Source organism: Akebia trifoliata, unplaced genomic scaffold (genome assembly GCF_017979445.1).
Source record: "Akebia trifoliata isolate Shusen 1 unplaced genomic scaffold, ASM1797944v1 Contig00717, whole genome shotgun sequence".
Lineage (NCBI taxonomy): Eukaryota > Viridiplantae > Streptophyta > Magnoliopsida > Ranunculales > Lardizabalaceae > Akebia > Akebia trifoliata.
Genome location: NW_028237147.1, coordinates 28,725 through 45,635, shown reverse-complemented (window position 1 = coordinate 45,635; position 16,911 = coordinate 28,725). Strand labels below are relative to the sequence as shown.

The 16,911-nt window shown below is 34.5% G+C and overlaps 1 protein-coding gene and 1 long non-coding RNA gene across 2 annotated transcripts; both read left to right on the top strand.

Annotated features, from left to right (window-relative positions):
* The first annotated feature begins 519 nt into the window (after positions 1-519).
* On the top strand, positions 520-1,785 carry LOC147381157 (NAC domain-containing protein 2-like). Its single transcript, XM_086430785.1, has 3 exons — positions 520-854; positions 994-1,271; positions 1,357-1,785. The coding sequence occupies exons 1-3, from the start codon at positions 659-661 to the stop codon at positions 1,783-1,785; spliced, it is 903 nt and encodes a 300-aa protein (XP_086286911.1). The 5' UTR covers positions 520-658.
* A 3,145-nt stretch (positions 1,786-4,930) lies between these two features.
* Positions 4,931-14,974, top strand: LOC147381156 (uncharacterized). The gene is made up of 5 exons (XR_015174743.1): positions 4,931-5,048; positions 5,280-5,406; positions 8,471-8,540; positions 13,176-14,013; positions 14,097-14,974. It is a non-coding gene; the product is annotated as an uncharacterized LOC147381156 (long non-coding RNA).
* The last annotated feature ends 1,937 nt before the right edge of the window (positions 14,975-16,911 follow it).

Genomic DNA, 16,911 nt, shown 5'->3' with positions numbered 1-16,911 from the left:
TAGCATATATAAATACCGATTATCTTATCTATTGACACGAAGTAGTCATGTTAATCAATATTTCTCAAAAAAGGGGATGGTATATCAAATAGTATAACAAGCATTTTTCCCATTGTAACAAACAAATAATTAACTAAGGGATCTTCTCTTGGCACCCCAACTTTCACTTATTAAACCCCAATTTAAAAAAATAAAATAAGTAAATGGTTGAATTTTTGGGGACACCCACTGACGGTATGGATATTTGGTCAATCCCTTGATTGGTGATGTGCTGTGCATCAATTGATTATGGCAATTGTCTTATAATCGATGGATTTAAACTCTTTTTCAAGAGGTAGATTCTCCAAGGGATAGACCACACATCCAACGGTCAATAGGTCTCAAAAAGATTACACGTGGCATAAGATGGGTGCCATCTTACCTTGTTTAAGTAGGGGACACCATTCTGGATCCCTACTCTTCTATAAAAATCCATTTTCTATCTCCGAATACATCATACACGTGAGAGATCCATTCAACGTAGGCTTGAGAGAAGAAGATTGCGATTGGGTTTTTTCCAGCTGTTTAGTTTAACTTGGAAGTAGTTTCAAATTCCAATCGGTCCTTCTACTACGTACGTACGTACATACAAGAAATCTAAAGAATCAAGAACAAAAAGATGGAATATCAAGAAAGAGGACGTGTTAATGTTCAAGAAGAAGAATGCTTCATGCTTCCACCGGGTTATCGTTTCTGTCCTACCGATCAAGAATTAATATTGGATTATCTTCTCAAAAAAATTTTGGATCAAGAATTACCTTGTAAGAAAATTCCAGAAGAGAATCTCTACCAATACAATCCTGAAAATCTCGCAGGTTTCACTCTCATAAATAAATTTGGATGTTGGTTGTTGGTTGTTCTTGTTATTTATTTATTTATTTATTTATTTTTTTTTTTTTTGAGAGATGAAGTTTAATTAATTTTTAATTATTTATTTGTTAATTAATTGAACAGAGATGTACAAACTTCAAATGGAGAAAGACTTTTACTTCTTCACACAAAGGTATCGAAAGCATCCCAATGGGAAACGTCCAAATCGTCTTACGGTTGATGGTTTTTGGAGGACTACGGGTGATAAACAAATCTATCTCAAGAAAGAGATAATTGGGTGCAAGAGAACTTTGGTGTTCTTTAGAGGGAAGTCTCACCAAAAAACCAATTGGATTATGCATGAATACCTAATCATTGAGAGCTCGCATACGAAACGGCTGAACAACTTGAAGAAAATCAATGTATGGATCTTTCTTCTTCTTCTTCTATTTTTGATTAATATTTAATTTCATGATAATAATTAATTTCTTTATTGTTAACATGCAGTTGGAAGACTGGGTCGTATGTCGGATTCACGAGAACGTGAAGAAATCAAATGAAGCTCCATCAGCATTAGTAGTACCAATGATGGAATCAACATTACCAGTGATGGTGGCCATGACGACACAAGACAATCATTTACAAGATATTTTAAGAGATCGTTTTGATTGGTTGTCACACTGTGGCATTTCAATGGATGAAATAAATAGAAGGCTTGCTTCCACATCCAACGAGGACGTTATTGTAAATTCACTCCAACAACAAGCCAGCAATATTCATATGGTAGCCGAGCAAGATCACCATTTATTGGAATGGACAGAAGATGACTCAAGACAATTACACAAAGAACCATTTTCTTCAGAATTAGCGATTCTTGACGAAGCAAGAGAATGGACGGATGCCGACATGAGCGAATTATTTGATAAATTTTCTTGAGATATTTATAACAATTCGAGAGAAAGACAAAAAAAAAAAAAAAAATACTTTTGTAAACCCATACTAAATAAAGAAGATTGATCGCACTCCGAGGATGTAGCCCATAAATGGGTGAACCTCGTAAATCTCTGTGTGTCTTTTATTTTGCATTGGATGCATGATATTCTAGCATAACACTTAGGAAAGTTAAGGGGTGAGTCAACTAAAAAGCCAATCGACTCGACTCGAGGTACATAGTGACGAAGTCGGGGGGTAATACAAAGCTTCGAAAAATAATTGGCAAAAGATCAATAAAGTCAGGAAATTAAAAATTGGATGAATTGAATAAAATTTTGAATTATAAAAAATATGTATTTTATTTTATATATTAAATGACAAAATAAAAATTAAAAAAATAGTCTATGAGTTTTTAAAAAAATCGTTGATAGGATAATCGGATTCAAATTCGGATAGAATTTAGAACATCCGTCGAATTCAGATATTACTGTATCTGAACTGATAAGCATCCGTTTATAGCCCTAATTTAGTCGACTACATTTATGATAGTCACGACTTTTTACAAAAATCAGACTATGGTTCTGTAAAACTATACAAAACATATACAAAACAGTAGAGACTCAAAGTCTTCTCCATCAAACAAACGGTTGAGATGGTAAAAATTACAATGAGATCCAGAAAACAATTAGTTTAGAATTGATCCAACTAATCAAGCGGAGCAATTCTTTAGTCCTACTTACCAACTCTATTCTTTGGTTGTCTCTAATCATTCGGTTTAATCATTTTTCATTTTGGTATATCCTTACCATCTCAGCAAGCCTTCGGTGGGTTGTTTGATCCCTGTTTTGAATCTTCGTAGTTTAGCATTCTCGATCAATCTAGGGGCGTCTTTCTGCAACAAAAATGGCTCACTCAGTTGGATTTTAAGTCACAACAATATCATAACTTGTCCCATTAATACCCATTATGTGACTGATATATTGTTGGAGTGCTTGAATTGTGAAGTCCCTCAATTTATTATTTGTCCTAACTAAGTTGAGTACAAGGATGGACTTCTGTTAAAATCCGTGGGCAAATGGAATTATCATTAGTACTCTATTATCTTTTATGTAAATTTGGTTAAAATGACTTCTTTAGCACCGAAAGGAAACTAAAGATGTGGGCTTTACATGTAAATCATATAAATCTTGTATTTGTGAATAAATGTGCTCTGCTTTTCTGTATATCTTTAATTGGGATTGAACAGTACAATATTAATTAAAAGTATTATTGGTGACATTGCAAGAACACTTGACTATTTTCTATAGAGAGTTCTCTTCATATAAGGAAATGCTGAAAATTTGTTTTCCTGTATACAAGAGGAACTGTGAGGTGGTACTACTCTTGGATCAGTTATACACTTTCTTGGTATTCTATTGCTGGAAATTGTTCTTTCGCGGTTAGTAATTATTTCATTTAGTTGCGAGTTCACTTCTTTTCCTTCACATAAGCTGATGACTTCTGCAGGTAGCAGCTCTTGTTTCCCAATGTAAACTTGATGGTGCTATAAATGGCTCTTTACCAGAGGTACAATCAGGATTGATGACACAAGCACTACGAAAAGTTCATTCCTCATTATGCCACTCCCAAACTCTTCTTATTTTCATAAACCAGGTAGAGTTCCTGTTTGTTTAATGGCTCTGAACTAATTATCATTAATTGCACTTGTTCCAATTTCTCTCTTGTACAAGTGTTAGCTGTTGTATGATATTGATCTATGTTATCCAGGTTAGATCAAGACCACGTGAAGGTTTTTTGTAGGTCATGACATAGTTGTTGTGAATAATGGTGTCGAAGTTGTGCTTGCAGTTCAGAGTCAGAGATATGATCTCATTCTGATGGTAATCTCTTGAATATGAATAGTTCTAGATGTTTTTGAAATTGGTCAACTTTGTTTGACATGTTTTGCTTTCCAATGTTTTTCTAGATAGGATCTCATTCTAATGGTAAAGTTCTTGGTTCATTTTACAAGTTTTTAGGATCAAGAATATCTTGGTCATCATCATGAAAGTCTTAGATCTTAACCAAACTAATTGGGGTACTTGAACCCTGTCTTCTCATGCTATACTATCTGGAACCAAGTTTTTCGGTTAAAGTATGTGCCTTCCAATCATCCTTTTTAAGCCTTCAACCTGCACCATAGGACTCCATCTCATATTGGGTCGATAACTAATTATTCAAGCAGAGTTTCATACATGTTCTTTGATGGAAGTAGGATTGAGCAGATTTAGCTTGCAAGGGTTGAGGGTTGTACAAGCAAGTTATACTCATAACTGTTTGTAATACCATTCAAGATATATGCATGCCAATGATGGGTGGTCTTCAAGCAACAAGGTTGATACGATCTTTTGAGGAAAGTGGAAACTGGGATGCCTCTATAGAAGCTGGAATTGACCGATCTAAGCCTTCTTAAGATTCATTACCACCAAGGGATCGGGGTCCCCATCATTGCGGTAAGCATTTAACAGCTAGTGCACATTAATTCAGCTCTTCAATACATGTGGCACAGATTGGGTTGAACCTGCTTGCGCCTTTTGATGGGTCCAACTTAAGAGATGCCCTTGATAAAAAAAATTGATCTGATTGGACGAACATTACCATCCAATATATATATAATTTCTGAATCTTTATTTATGTTCTTTTCCAATCATCCAAAAAAGAGTGCAATTATATCTATGTTGCATGGACTTTTTAAAAGGGTAAAGTATCCGCATTGGAGGTGTCAGATTTTGACACCCCCCCCCCCCCCCCCCACACACACACACATATAAAGTTTCATATCGTCTTAGTGATGCAACGTTGTTAGTGGTCTAGGCATGGTTTCTAGTGTAGTGTGTCCTTAAAACTTTTAGGTTCCATAAAAATAAAACAAAGCACAAGAGTTCCAAGAAGACAGACATATATCCATTACTGGTGACACTCAACAACAGGACAAGGGCCCCTCAAAGCCTCTGGGTGGAAATGTGATGCTTATCCTTTTAACTTAGGTTCTCTCTTATCTAAACCTCACTTTCCAATTGATTGAATGGATGGTTTTACTGTGGGTCCAGTTTGCTTTTCTTTCCTATTTATTTTAATCACAACTTGATATTCCCAATTGGAGGACTCACAAAAAGAGAGTTTATAGTTTAGATTTTTAATGTTGTGGTGGTATTGCTCCATCCATTGATTTGATTCACATGGAGTTTTCAAAACTTGAGAATTATATCCATTGTTGATTTAATAAGGTATACGAACACTGGGAGAGAGTATTTATTTGCATTAAGGTTTTATATCTTGTTTCGATATCAATCTTTTAGTTGATATATTCTTTATAGTCCTTGTGTGTTGTACACATGCGTGTGGATTATTCATCGTGCCACCATGTGCCCACTTTCATATCTGATGAGAAAAAAAATGTTGGTGTTATGAACTTGTGTATAATTTTGATTATTTTGTTATTTCAACCATGTGGTTAGGAAACTTGAGAAGCGTCAGCACTCACCAGGATCACAAACTTGATGCCCACATTGAAGTGCAGTTTGGTGGTGGTAGGTTTTTGGCTTGCAGTCCATCTCGCCTTGGCCAATGTGGTAGAGCCGATGGGTAAGAGAGAAAACAACATTGAGGCTTGAAAATATTTTCACCGTTTTGTTTCATTTACCTTTATTTTTTTCCCTAAAACGTTCATCTCACTAGGTTGATTTTTCCTATTTTTTTTGTTTGATTTCCAGTTCTTGATATTGCAGAGGTTTTCTTATTTTCATATGCCTAGGAGGGAGGATACTATACTATGCTTGATTATCTATCAGAATTTTTCCTATGCATCTTAGTTTAGCTAATATCGGGAATTAGAATAATTAATTTATGAGTCACCTAAATGTTAGTTTTTTTTATTATTCATACTTATCTGGTCAGTTTGGTTGCTTTTAGTTTCCATATATGAAAAGCTTATGTTGACTGCTGTTTTCTAGATTTCTTATATCTTGTCATTATAGAGCAACGTTTTGCTAAAGGTCTAAATATTGGAGAATACATACATAAATACATACATACATACATATACATATATATATATATATATATAGTTCTCAAGATCCAAAACCATGGGTAAAATTCATTAAGATTTCAACCCCCATACTCAAATACAATGGCTAGAATTTACCTAACAAGCTGATATTTGGTTAAGTCAATCCACCATCATCTTCCCTACTTCAACACAGAACACATGGTTCTGTGAGTGCCCCTAAAAAAAACGATGAACAGGGTTGGTTCTTCACGCCATTTTCAACCTTAATTTGACCATTTCATCTGATCAAATAGCTACCAACATGATCACTAGAAGTCGATAGGCAAATGTTATACCCTTCAAGAATACCAAAACCAATGAGTCCAAGTCCTTCCTTCCCTTGTTGCCCTTATTCTTTTGCGCTCATTTTTTCTTTATATTTTGAAGAATAAAAAAAGAGGGGAGTGTTGTTTGGCTCAGATTTGCACATATACACTATGAGTCTGGGGAATATGAAGGGAATGGATGAGAAGTTGCTAGGGAGAGAGATTGCTATAAAGAAGAATGGAAATGAGTGGGGTAGTTTTGATGTAAGAGGGGGGGTAAGGGGAAGGGGTGCTTGATTGTGCAAGTTGGTATGGGAGGTGGTTGTAAGAATGATGAGAGATGGTAGAAAGAGGTATGGGAGATAAGGAGCGTTGAGTATTGTAGGAAGTGAGGGCTGTTAATCTATCATGTCCATTTCTCTGCCCTTTTCACATAATTTATAGCTAGATGTCTTTGTCGTGTGGTTCTACATAATTTATAACCATTGGGCAAAGCAATGATTCATCTCATCCCTTAGGTTGATTCTACATGCCTTGAAAGTAGACATAGATACAATTATATGGAGATAGCTTCATAAGCAACTTTATAACAAGTCTTGATGTGTCACATGCAAAGCTCATAGGTGAGAGTTCTGTACTTTGTCTTCATAAGCAGCAACATCTCTCCCTCAGGTTGATTCTACATGCCTTGAAAGTAGACATAGATACAATGATATGGAAATAGCTTCATAAGCAACTTTATAACAAGTCTTGACGCGTCTTTGTGAAAGGCACTGATTATAACAAGTCTTGATGTGTCACATGCAAAGCTTACGGGTGAGAGCTCTGTACTTTGTCTTCATAAGCAGCAACAAATACTAGATACCATAGGTCAGACAGGCAGTTAGAAAGTCTCTTTTTTTACATCTATATTTTATCAACAAACCACTAAGGCATCTCAATGCTACAAATGAACTTCCAACGGGAACAAATTGTCCTCGAGAAAGACTCCTCTGTACTCTTAAAAGATTTTACACCAAAAGAATAAGAGCCCGAAAATTGATCTAATGAACTCTTGTGCTGATTTTTCCTTTTCTTGAAAAGTTCTAGCATTTCTTTCAAACCAAATGCCCCATTCGATCACGCACGGCGTTAAGCTCCAAATAAGCTTTTCTTTCTAACCAAATGCCCCATATGGTCGCGAACGGGGGTAAATGTATGTAGTTAAGAATCCAACGTTATATTATTATATTAGAACATGGAATCCACCCTAGATGACAAAATGGATACATTTCATTCTAATTTTAGAATTTGATTCTCATCCACGATGTTACAATTGATTGAGATAATAAAAGTGATTTTCACATAAGCAAAACAATTAAAATAATAATAATGGATTTTTGAATCTGTTCTCTTCTTTTTTCTGCAACTGGGTATATAATATTCCATATCGGAATTGGTAGATAGTGAAAGGGGATTGTGATTCAAGATTCCAAATCAGTTCCCCAAAACAATTTTTAGCCAAAGATTCTTGATTCAAGCAATCAGTTTCCATAATCAGAATCTAAAATTTCAAGCAAATGGCCCAAGAAATACTCACAGGGCACACACTCTGACCCTATTTTTGTAGAATTTCCTCCTAAAAGTATTGACTTGGAGGGCCGCTCACAAGTTTATCTGTTCCAATTGGATGATAATCCAATCGTCGGTGGCTTGGACTGTTAGCTAGCAAAACCCAACCACCATTGGGTTTACGATGAATTTTAGTCATTATGGTGTATAAATTAAGAAAAATGCAACATCTCATCGTCATCACATGAATCTGTCAAATCAGATTTGTGCAAGCAAAGATATTGTGCACCAAAGCCGTTGTTACCAGTGTGCAGGTTGCTGCAATAGCAAGTGCTTTGGAGCCTTACAATTAAATAGGTAGAAATAGACTTCCAGATGAATCCATGGCCAATGAGATCACTCGATTTTGAGTTGTGTGGTAGAGTTATAAGGACCGGAAGTTATTGGTACCCTTATGCTTTGAGATCTAGAAAACTTGAAGATTAATGATGTCTCTGTGTTTGCAGAAGAAACACATACATGGTCTGACTTGTAGAGGAATGCTTCCATTATAATGTCCATAGAGTTCAACTCTCAGAACCATCTCATAATGTCCATACAGGTGGCCCCTGCCTCATGGTGGGTGCTTACTTTATCTATGTTTTAGATGTACATGACCACTAAATAGACTTACATTACACAGCTTTGTGTAGCTTCAGTAAATATATTTTTTTTGTTTGATTAATCAATTGTACAGTTTAGCACTTCATTGACATGTTGTGTGTAATTTGCTTTGTTTTTTCAGATTTGTTGAAGTTGGAACTTTGACGCATAATCAAGCTCACATCACTAAATTTCTTACACAATTACGACAGGTGAGTGACTGATCTTGTATTACCTTTTCCATTTATACTTCTGGATTATGGTATCTTTTGAGATATTTTCCCTTTGTAAGTGATTTGTCGTCAACCATTTCTCTTTCGGAAGCAAGAGATCCAATTATGACTTGATGATGGACTATGATAGAGTTGAGTTTCAATGTATATGGAAAACGGTAATGAGCAATTGAACACTTACTAAGAAAATAAGTTTTGTTATACATTTGGTGAATCTAACACAACAGTTTAAGTGAAGAATACAGAATAAATTCTCGTCATAAGTGAAGAACACAAAATAAACTAGGCACCCTTAGGCTGCCAGTGTATCATGCCATCAGGCATCAATATTGTGTTCTTCCAACCACAGAGGGATACTCAATTAATTGACAATTTGCTCAATAACCATGTGGTCGCAACTTTGCTTCCAGATCACCTAATGTCAGTCATAGTTTGGAAATATTGTAACTAATTTCTGATTTAGCACCAATCTCATGACTTTAGACAAATCTTGGTACCACCTAGCAAGTTCATTTAGCTCCTCGTAGTGCTGCTGACAGTTTTTTGTTTTGCACATTTGAAATATTTCTTTTTGGCATTTTTAGTTTCTTTTTGAAAAAAGTATCAAAGTTGGTTTGGGTTCATCCTGATGGAACTCCATCTTTTCACGTTTACCAAGCTCTTATGTTCTTTACTTGGCCTTAACAGCATGATGCAAAACGATCACTACTTTTACTTTCCTTTAGCCATATTTAGCATTAAAAAATTTCAGGGGAGAGACAGACTACCTAAACACAGTAGGAAACTTGGTTTTGAAGCATAGGAAAATATCGAATAAAAATACTTTAGAAGCATTCACCTTAGCGGTTCTTTCTATTAATACAATTTTTGGGAATTACATGGCCTGTAGCAACCACAAAAACAATTCACTTGGGAAGGAACAAAGATGTAATTCAGTTGCTTCCCCTTGCGCTTTCATATCTTCTTCAACCTTTCATTATTGACCCACATTGCATGTTGGAACAAACTTAATAGTGTTTCACAGTCCATACTAATTAACAACAATTTGCACCCCCATTGTTTGCTTTGATAAGCAATCTTTAAAAAGTACAAACCTGAATTCATTTATTGTTTTATACTCACTTTAGGGTTGAGAACTCATTTAATAGCGTACATGCTGTAAAACATTATTTGTTGAAATAAAAGAAGAGCAATAGTAATAAATAGTAAATTAATAAAGACTGTAAAGTCTGACAACATAATGGAGATATAATTCATGTTGAAATCGAAGATGGGAGGATTTTGGCATGAAATGAAATCGAAGATGGAAGAGATTGATTGAAAATCTAAGTTGATAAAAACCGTTTTAACACATTGTTCCTAATTCATTATTTTCTTGTGGTGTGAAGTCTCAATTCCAAAATATCTTTCAATCCAAAGTCGAACTGAGCGCATTGGCCTTTACTCTCATCCATACTAGGTGGCGTGTCGTGAAAGAAACACTACCCATGAACGTCCTCTACTTGTATGAATGAATGAATTTACTTGTGGTTGTTCACATAGACAACAAAAATCTGTTTTGCCTTCTAGTCTCACCTGATGGATTATCTGCTTTTAGTCCAGAAGGAATGTAGGAACCATCTATTTTCACTTTGAAAGAGCATTTGGATTGGTTTCGTAGATGAGAAAGCTTCAAAAACTTTATGTCTAGCAATTAGTCAACTAATCTGTTGTTGTTGTGGGACCTCAAATTAATGATTGTGGATTACACCTTTTTTGATGGGTAAGCTGGACTTGAACCTCAACCACAAAGTTGCATTGCAATTTGTCAAACCAAGCTATGGGTCTAAGTCCTACTCCCACCAATTTGGATAGAAAACCATCCTTACTCCCCCTCTTTAGTAGAAAGCTTCAAACTTATTGAACCATTGAGCACAACCTGAACTTCCTCTTGACACTAACACTCAGTCTTCCTAGTTTTTTGAGACCATAGTGACAAAGTTGGGGTTGGGGTTTGAAACTCTTGTTTTGTTAACTTTATGTAATACATTTTCATATGTAGTCTTACTTAGATATGCAAACTTTTATTTGACGCATTACATTTTTTTTTCTTTTTCTGTTGTCATATTGTTCTTTCATAGTATGGATTGAATGTTAATTAGTGTAGATGTGATTGTATATGGGTATGGATGAGATTGGATATGGATGTACGAATTTCAAATGTGATGATGTGGATGGGGCAGGTTGAAGACAATCTTTTTATAACACATTAGATTGTTGTTTTTTTATTTATTATTTCATAGTATGGATTGAATGCTAATTAGTGTGGATGTGATTATATATGAGTGGATATAGGGATTTGGACGTGACAAATGCAGGACGAAGACAATTTTGGGCATAGCCCTGACAAATAGAAATTAAATAATTCTATTTTGGCTAAATTGAAATTCGATTGCCTAGAAATTTTTAATTCCTCATTTGTCCCAGATTCTACAATGGATAGCCATTGAATTTACAGATTTGACAGTCCAAAGCCGTCGAGTTTTTACAATTCGATGGCCCGCAGTCGTAGAATTTTTAAATTCGACAGATTTAAAGGCATCGAATTGAACAAAACTCCATGGCATTGAGTAGTTGAATATCAAGCATTTTCACACGGTGCTTGGCCTTAACAGCATGATGCAAAATTATCACTAATTTTAGTTTCCTTCAGATTTCATGAGAGAGACAACTACCTAAAAATAATAAGAAATGGTCCCGTTCGGCACCCAACCATTTACCCAACAATTTGCCCAACATGTTTTGTCCTACATGGGTTAGAAGTTTTGGAATAGGCTGATTTTTGGTGAGGATGATCTCTATGGTGAGGAGATCATCCTCACCAAAAATCAATCCGTTCTAAAACTTCTTTTTTTGGTTGTATTCTTGATATTTTGGGTGTCCCTACAACTTTAGGGGAATATTTGTCATTAGATAATGCAAGTTTTTCCCTAGGACTTCATATACATTCCAAGTTCATAAACTCTAAAAAAATTATTTTTTTAAGTTTTTCATCAACAAAGAATTAGCAGATCTCTTGTGGATGTGAGCAATCTTGCCGAATCACATAAAACTTGTGTTTTTGTTTGATCTCTGTTTTTTTTTTTTTTTTTTCCTTGGCGGGCTGCACGTACCACCACCCTCTATTATGTAGGTGTTTAAATATAGCTTTGTGGAAGAGCATATAGTGATTCGAAGTCAGGACTTGGGGAGCACACCTAGTCCGTTCTTACCATCTCAGCTAGCCCCCGGTAGGTTGTTTAATATCTGTTTTGAATCTTCATTATTTATCATTCTTTATCAAATTTTAGCAATCATATAAGGAAAGGGTTTGTGTTTGCAGCCTAGGATCAATACCAACAATGGAATTGGACATGTTATTATACATTGGTTGGTTGATACATGGATTAATTTCACAATTTTGAAGGAAACTTACTTATTTTGATATTTAGGGCACCATTAGCATGGAAGATGACAAGCTAGAATTGGACGGGTTGCAGGAAACACAGATCTTTAATTAAGCACTTTATATCTCATTTATTAATTTGAGATATGCTTAAGGTCCTTACTGTTCATTTGTAATATTGAAAGTCAAAAACACTTGATAACTTGTTTCCTTTCCATACCAACCAAGGCTCACTTGACCTGTTTTGAGTCCCTTGTAATCATATTCCAATCCCACACCTTAATCTCATGTTCTTAGAGTAAAACTTATGGAATAGATCACAATGAATGACAAAAGATCGATAAATCAGGAAATTAAACATCGGATAAGTTAAATAAAGTTTTTATGTATAAAAAATATGTATTTTATTTTATATATTAAATGATAAAATACAAATTAAAAAAATAATTTGTTAGTTTTTCAAAAATTGTTGATTAAGATTAAAGTGATTTTTCAAAAACTACCCGACTTTTTGAAAATATCGTGATTTAGTCGACTACATTATGATAATCACGGCTTTTAAAAAAAATCATAGACTATGGTTCTATAAAATTATACAAACAGTAGAGACTCAAATGTCTTCTCCATCAAACAAATGGTTGAGATGGTTAAAATTACAATGCAATCCACAAAAAACAATTAGTTTAGAATTGATCCAACTAATCAAGTGGAGCAATTCTTTGGTCCTACTTAGCAACTCTGTTCTTTGGTTGTCCCTAATCATTTGGTTTAATCATTTTCATTCTGGACCTAAAATCAGACCATTGGATTGTTTTTTCATTTGTCTAGGTGGTCAAACTAATAAATCATTTTGCCATGCTAATGAGAAAGTTGTAAACCGATTCATCGTTAGATTTACGGTGAACACAACGTATGTGAAAATTTATTGATTTATGGCACTAACTTGTGTTTTTTGTGTAAAATTACATTAATGCATGAACAATTCCCCTCCAATCAATTACCCATCTTATTTTTTTTTTTTGGGGGTGCAAGTGCAATTTTCAAGAGGGATTCCTTTGATATGCTAAGTTTGTTTAACACTTGGACAGGGTTCCTTTTAGTTTCCTTAAATTTTTAGTGGCCCTATGCAGCTTTTAGTTTTGTATCTTGTTGTTTTGGTTTTCTAAATTGTTACTTTGTTACTTCTATAGGTTAGCTTATGCACACAAGATATCTATTGAGAGAACAAGTATCTTGGAGGTTAGTGTACTGGATAATGGTAAATTTTGGAGGGAATTTTGATGATTTGCTTTCTTGAACTTAGATTCTATGCTCTACACTTGTAAGTATTTTTTTTAACTCTCCATATTAGTGTTGTCGTAGACATTGATTGTGGATTGTGTTAAATATTACAATCCCAAAGAGATGTGGGTTTACTTTCGGCACTAGCACTTTGATATTTTGGGGTTACTGATTGTGGATTGTGGTAAATATTACAATCCCAAAGAGACATGAATTTAATTTCAAAATTTTTGCATAATTCCAATAAATAAATAAATAAAATTGAAACTCCATTTTGAAACATTTCCCGGGATTTTGGCAATCTTGCCGAACCACATAAATATGATGTTGTTCTCTTTCCTTATTTGATTTTTATTTTTTGGTTGTTATCGTTTCTTGCACCTATGTTCTATACTGTCAATTTGAGTTAATTTGAGGGATCTTTGTGATTGTTGACACGAACAATCCTCATTTTCCTTGTCATTTATACTTCTTGGGGATCCTTCAAAACTATTCATGGATTAAGAAACAAAATATGAGCGGGCAACAAACTGGAAATATTTAGTGATATTATTTAGAGCTATTGCCCTTAGCTTCTAATTCATTGAGGATCCCCTACTTAAATGGTTATAATTGTTATTTGTGCCCACCTCTTCTTTGTCTTGTTATTTTCGTTTTGGCTCTTATCTTTTGCAGGTGTGATCAACACTAAATTACAGTTATAGGTGTGGAAATGTAGCTTCTATCTTGAGCTTCAACGAGAATATGGTACAATCTTAAACCTTATAAACTTTATTGTATTTCTTTTGATAGAATCCAAGGGAATGATATAATATATTCTGCCCTTGTAGTGCAATCTTTGAACACACAAGACATATGGATGCTCAATTATCACAAATGTTGGGCCCCTACTGATCCATGAGTGTTTTCCCAGTGGTATCCTAAGCATCTATAAGTCTTTTCATGCTCTTTGCCTACAGATCCATGAATGTTTGGCTCACTTCTTATAGACCTAATAATTATAAATGTAAACTAGTACATTTTGTGCCCAAATTGGGTGGTCGAAAAAAAAAAGACGGATTTGGGCGATCATTGAGAAAGATCAATGGTTTTATGCGAATGGTTGTCGTTCATTTCCTGATTTTAGTGTGGATGAATGGGTACATGATGAGGATCTTTATGATTGAAGTAACTCAGAAATTGTAAAAAAATGACAACTTTACTTATTGACTGTTTTCTTTGATGCATTTGTAGTTGCATTACCTTCCTGTTCTCATATGCTACATTTGTGTTATACCTGTAATTTGGATGAAATCAGTTGGACAAACGTAAGATTTATGAGTATTGCAGGGCTATAACATAGTTGCACTGCCATATTAAATTTTAGTACTGCTGCACATCACTAAATAGAATGTCTACCATCTGCCGTGGTTATGGCTGATTATTGTATTATGTTAGGAAGCTGGACTCTAACCTTAACTTTTAACTCGAGTACATCTTTAGAGTGATACCATTGTATGTGCTTCCTTCAACCTTGTACCAGATTGCATGCCCATATTGGATCGTTGATATCAAGTAATACCTTGAATCATTCAAGAATTGAGAAAATATTTAATGTAGTTCTCTGATTTTTCTTTCTTAATTGGGAAGGCTTTATGTGTTTGAGTTATTCAAAGCTAAGTTTGAGTAGGTAACACAGTTGGGGTCAAATCTTAGGTTTGCCTCCGAATTCGGCACTTCAAGGATTCCAATATGACCATAATAGATATCCTTTTTTTTAAATGCAGGCTAATTGAAAATGAATATTTAGGTCTGAGAACTGGTATTCTGGACTAATCAGCCATATTGGTTTCAAGGTATGGTTGTCTTACTTGTATGAACTGCAAGGTAATGCCTAAGTTCCTGTATTGTAGTGGTGACTTCCACCACGTCAAGGTGACACTCTACCGCATATGGACTTGATCTAAAATTGATAAAACTTCCCTTCTAGGTGATTTCATTATATATATATATATAGCTCAGTTTAAAAATAAAATATGTGTATTTAATATGCCAACATGTGTATTTCCAGCCCCATTGACCTCTTTAAACCCTGAAACTCAAATTTGGAAAGAATTTACTTGAGTAAATTAATTTACTTTATGAACAATCCCATTCATAAAGTTCTATGACTTTTGAAATGTGTAAGTCCCTAGTGATTTCCCTACACTCAGTCTTCCTTTAGTTTCTTTCAATTTCTCAAAGTAGTTTTATATAAATTTTTAACCCTTGAACAACAGAATAGAATATTGAAGGTACTAACTAGCTTACACTAAAATCTATGACCCTACGACAAAGAATATGTTATGGATTTTTTTTAGTGCAAATTTTTTTATCACTATTTGATAGTTTTGAGAAATTAATTCAATTTTTTTTTAAAAAGACATTGGAATTTTAGTTTTTAAAGATGCTCTGACTCGTAGCATAGCATTGAAGCAGCCTGTCTTTCACATCCAACTGCTGATGTTTTCATCAACTTTGCGTCATTTAGAAGATCAATGCTCATGTTTATACTAGTATGCTTAACTAAGTTTGTTTTTCACTTTATACTAGGAGCCATTTCATTTGAGATGTTTGCAGCACAGTAGCTTCTTCCATGGCAGCTTTGACACAGCCAACAGTTAGAGCTGTAGCTATAATAGCTGATACCAAGTAGTTGATTGCATATTCAAAGGCGAATACCAAGATGAGAAACTGCTTAATCACTTGATGGGTCATATGGGAATGTTTTCATCTTCTATCACACACACACACACACACACACACACACACACACATATATATATATACACATATATATATATATATGTATATGTTTATTTCGACCATATAGGCACTTGACATGCTATTAGTAAAATTTATGTTCTCTTGGAATATATTCATTGTTGCATAATTTCACATTAACATATTTTCAGTTTCATTCATCCACCAACCTTTTAAATTATATATGATATAAAGTTGATTTCTCTATTCATTGTTGCATAATTTCACATTAAAATATGGAAGTTCCGGGGCACGGTATATGGAAGTTCCCTACTCGAGTCATTGAGGAGGCATGTACCTTGAATTTGAATTAAGGATGTCTTCCATTTCTTTACAATATATATATATGCCGATAATTTTCACCGCTTACTGAGCTCTTTCATCTATAGGGGGAGGATATTTGTCTGGGAGCAATGAGGGAAGTCAAAGAAGAGATAGAATATGAGCCTAGCTACTCATTCAATTCTTTATTTCCATATTTTTCAATAAACAAGCATAGCATATATCACATTAAGACAACTAAAACAATAGTTGTATCTGAGGTTAGCCCAACATAGAGAAATTGAGGGTTTCACTAGATTTTCTTACATTAATATGTGTTTTTTTCGTGTGTCATTCTTAAGAGTTCAGAGATCATGATCGACCCTTAGTCTTTTTGTTTCTTGAACACGTCAAGATACGTTAATGGTGTACTCCCTCATAAATAGGAGACCCTTAGTCTTATTGTTTCTCGAACCCTAGGTAATATTTTTATTCCACATTTTGATTCACATGTTTAGTTCTTACAGTTCAAGTCCTTGGGTAAATATTTATGAGCCACAAATTTTCTTTTAATGCAGAATAATAACTGTGTCGATCCTTGCT